This window comes from Andrographis paniculata, unplaced genomic scaffold (assembly GCF_009805555.1).
Source record: "Andrographis paniculata isolate CXL003 unplaced genomic scaffold, ASM980555v1 Contig62END, whole genome shotgun sequence".
Classification (NCBI taxonomy): domain Eukaryota; kingdom Viridiplantae; phylum Streptophyta; class Magnoliopsida; order Lamiales; family Acanthaceae; genus Andrographis; species Andrographis paniculata.
Window position 1 is genome coordinate 2612574 of NW_026137598.1, and position 4142 is coordinate 2616715.

Sequence of the window (4142 nt, forward strand, 5' to 3'; positions counted from 1 at the left end):
ATAAATCCACCATCCAGGGATTCTTTTAGTTTCTGGAGTTTCTTTTCTAGCACTAGATCAACATGAGTATGCCTTTATGTAGCGATCATCCAAATTCAAGGATACAGCAATGCCCATACGTGCAGTCGAATGGACAGACAATTGACTGAAAGAAAAACACAAGCACAATTAACTCAAGACACCTATCTATAACTAAGATATATATCTCAAAGTTGAGAATTATCATATACCGAGAAGTTTGCATTCCTAATAAAGACTGCCAACCAATGGATCCCAGTTTCATTTGTTGCCTAAGGACTGCAACAGCAGCAGTAGCACCAGTAGTATCATTGACAGCCAAATTTCCACCACCATCAGCCCAAAAACCACAGAATTGCAAAAATGAAATTTCATAAAGCCCCGAAAAACACAGAATAAAAGAGAAAGGGGGGCATTAATAGAAATAAAACTGTGCATTTTGTAATATTGAAGCTCTTGCTAAATTCCCAAAGATTCACTGCCATATATAAAGCAACCAACTGCATGTAAATAAGAGAAGGATGCGGCATTACAAACTAATACTAGGTAATTCAACACTCCACAAGAAACCACAGTGACAACAAAGGATTTTTGCATTGGACAAAATTGATAATCAAACAGCCAATGTCCCCTGAAAACTGCATCAAAATTGACAAAAATCATTCATGCTGATGTAATAGAAAAAACCTCAAGTAATTGGCCGCTCAAATAGCTGGATAACTAATACATGGGAAATTTTTCAGTTTTTGACCTAGCTTTCTTCCCTGAGAAGTTTGATTTTGGTGGAGGTGTTCTGGAACTATTGTGATTAGTGTCCCAAGCGTTCATTCTCCTAGATAATCTATTCCGATCACTACCCTGAGTATCCGTTCTCATAGAGAACTTATTCAGATTACCATCCCGAGTATTCATTCTCTCAGAAAACCTATTCTGGTCATCACGCCGAGTATTAAATCTACTAGAGAAACTACTCTGATTGCCATCCTGAGTATTCATTCTCCAAGAAAACTTACTCTGATTGCCATCCCGAGTATTCTTTCTGTGATCACCATACTGAGTATTCATTCTCCCAGAAAACTTACTATGATCACGATCCCGAGTATTACTTCTCCTAGAAAACCTACTCTGATCACCATCCTGAGTATTCATTCTCCCAGAAAACTTTCTATGATCACGGTCCCGAGTATTACTTCTCCTAGAAAACCTACCCTGATCACCATCCTGAGTATTCATTCTTTTAGGAAATCTACTCTGGTTGCCATCCCAAGTACTCATTCGCTTAGAATGCCTTGTTGAGAGTTCCGATCCACTTTCTTCTGCATCCCTTTTAGTTGTCCTCCCCCTCATTGCACTTCTGCAGTTCCTCTCTTCAAATGCATCATTTCTTTTTGATCTCCCTCTTCTATATTTCTTTTCATCATCAAAGCTATCCTCACAGTCATCACTCTCATCACTTTCATGTTCCTCCATGTCCGCTTCATTCTCCTCCTCATTCTCTACATCCTCCAACTCCTCCCCTCCTTTCTTTACATCATTGCCACTCTTTTCTTGTGCACCTTTTGCTTTCTCGTTGTCCTCCGGAGCATTCATCAGTTGAACATACTTAAACCGCAAATCCACCAAAGGATGCCTCTCAATCAGCATCCCTCTCTTATATGCCTCCTTCAAAACCACCGTATACGTCCTAATCTTGTTCGACACATAGAAAATCCCTGGATGCAACAAACATGTGCGCTTAAACCTCGATGATCCCAGGCCTAAAAATTCCCCAAAAAACAGAAGCTTATCCCTCTCTGCCTTCTTCCCTACAAAGAGATTAAGCAACTCATGCAACACTGCCACTGCCCATTTATCTGACTCGTCACTGTTCGCCTTCAGATGCTTTGCATTCTCATAAGGCGAAATGTAGGGCAACTTCTGCCACTCATCCACCCATTTCTCGTACTTCTTATCCATCTCAAATACTTTTGAATACTGCAAAGGGAACTGAATGTTTCCATCCTTAGCTCCTTTCTTTTCCATCTCCGAAACTGCTAATTCGTCAGTCCAGCAAACCAGCTCAAGTGCCTTCCCATTTCCTCTCAGATTCTTCCCATCAATCACCCGAAAGTAATCCGGAAACTCAGGAATTATTGCTTTCTCGTAGTCCTGCGGTAACCCTAGTTCCCATTTCAATCGCTCCAGCACAAAGATAGGGATTTTGGTAATTCTGCTCAACATCAACAGCTTCAGAAGGCGGCGCGCAATTTCCTCCTTGTAGTTCACACTTTGGTAAAGCAAAGTTTCTTCCGAATTCAAGGAAATAATGTCGGGGGTGAGTTTAATGTCCGGTAGGATATGGAGGGAGCTCGGGTGGAACTCCTGAAGCGCCGATGGATATTTTCGGATGAAATCAATCGGTCGGAATGGCATTTGTAGCTTTCTTCTCGAATCGTTTATGACGGATAACGCCACCGACTGTGACGGCTCGGAAATGATCAAGTTTTTCAGATTGAGAAGGGGCTGGAGGTGCATCTCGCGCTCCACAGCGTGGTCGAGTCCACGGTCCCGCGGGCATATTATGGAAGATACGGCGTCGTACAGAGTGCGAATGTGGCCGCAGTGTTGATTGAAGCGGCGGCGGTGGCGGAGGAGGGCGGCGGATTGGGATTGCATGACAAGATACGGACGCTCTGATTTTTAACCGGCTGGGGATATGGGAGAAAAATGCCAAACCTATTCCGCAATCGGTTCTGTCACCCTACCTGTACTGCACTAAATTTTCCATCCCCCAGGAGCCCCGAGTTCTTCCACCATACATTCAGCCTGCCGGAGAAGAAAGGCAGACACTCGAAGACGATGGAGAAGAGACGATGGCTGTGTGATTAGGGTTTATCAAAATTAATATATTCAAGTGTAATTATATCCATTTAAAAATAGGCCTAACTTACAAATAATTTCCTAATTCAATTTCTTATTCATTTCTTTGTACATTAATTTCATCTTTTCCTATTTTTACATATTAATTTTTTTCCACTCCTTATTAACATGAAAACCTTGTCATACCTTTATTTAATTTCTTTCATCAATTCTTTTTTTTTTTTTTTTTTTCCACCCATGAGGCACTAATTTTTACGCTTGAACTCTATTTTATATTCATTAAAATATAAAAATAAAATAGAATTAATTATTGACAACAAAAATATATAATCATTGCTACATAAAATCACAATAAATTAAATATTGTGATTTGTGAATGATATAAAGTGATTAAACATAAAAATACATCTTAATTCATAGTAAGAAATTTTATACTCTCTCCCTCCCGGAACTAAATATCATTTGTTTTTTACACGTAGTTTTAGAAATATTAGTATTATATTGGAAGATAGTATAAATAAAATAGAAATGATTAAAATAATTTATTAGTACATGTGATGTAAAGATAATGACATTTGTATAATATATTGTAAGTTGTAAGGGTATTTGTAATATTAGGCAAATAGTACAGCTACTAAAAACTTTGTTATGGGACAGATTAAAATAAAAAAATAGATACTTTGTCACGGGATGGAGAGAGTAATAAAATAACAATTCAAGTCAAATAAAATATAGTTAAGACTAAAAATTTTTTATAAAAATATTAGTCATTCTATATCGAAGTATCTAATGTCAAATCCAAAAGTACAAATATTTATTCAAAATAATTTATTTTTTTTTATGTCAAAATACAAATGGAAATAGAATCTCTATTGAATTAATGTAGTGTTACAATAGTTACGGCTATCAAATGAATCAGGTCAGGTTGGATTCAGCTTTGGATAAGTTACAAGCGGATTAAAAAATATTTGACCTGAATCTAACTCATTTAATTAAAAATTACAATTTTTACTAACAAAATTTTCAAATGCGGGGGTTTGGACCTTACGGTCACAAATCCAACCCCTGTACCACCAGGTCATCCCTTACGGGACAAATTAAAGTTGGGTTAATTTTTTACAGCCATAGTATATGTAATATAATGAATAAACATTTCGAATACTCTATAATAATATCATTACCTCGGTAGAAAAAGTGTGTAAGTTGAAAAAGTATAAATTTTTATTTGAAAATATATTTTTCTCTCTTGTCTAAAGAAATATTTC

The 4142-nt window shown here is 37.3% G+C and overlaps 1 protein-coding gene across 2 annotated transcripts; it reads right to left on the reverse strand.

The window, feature by feature from the left end:
• Nucleotides 1-596: 596 nt before the first annotated feature.
• On the reverse strand, nucleotides 597-2897 carry LOC127261154 (protein WHAT'S THIS FACTOR 9, mitochondrial). Of its 2 annotated transcripts, XM_051289375.1 has the most exons (2): nucleotides 1028-2897; nucleotides 597-985 (listed from the first exon to the last, which is right to left on the reverse strand). In XM_051289375.1, the coding sequence occupies exons 1-2, from the start codon at nucleotides 2671-2673 to the stop codon at nucleotides 739-741; spliced, it is 1893 nt and encodes a 630-aa protein (XP_051145332.1). In that variant the 5' UTR covers nucleotides 2674-2897; the 3' UTR covers nucleotides 597-738. The 2 variants fall into 2 exon arrangements, with proteins under 2 accessions (XP_051145332.1, XP_051145331.1); XM_051289374.1 differs by having other exon boundaries at nucleotides 597-2897.
• Between the last annotated feature and the right edge of the window lie 1245 nt (nucleotides 2898-4142).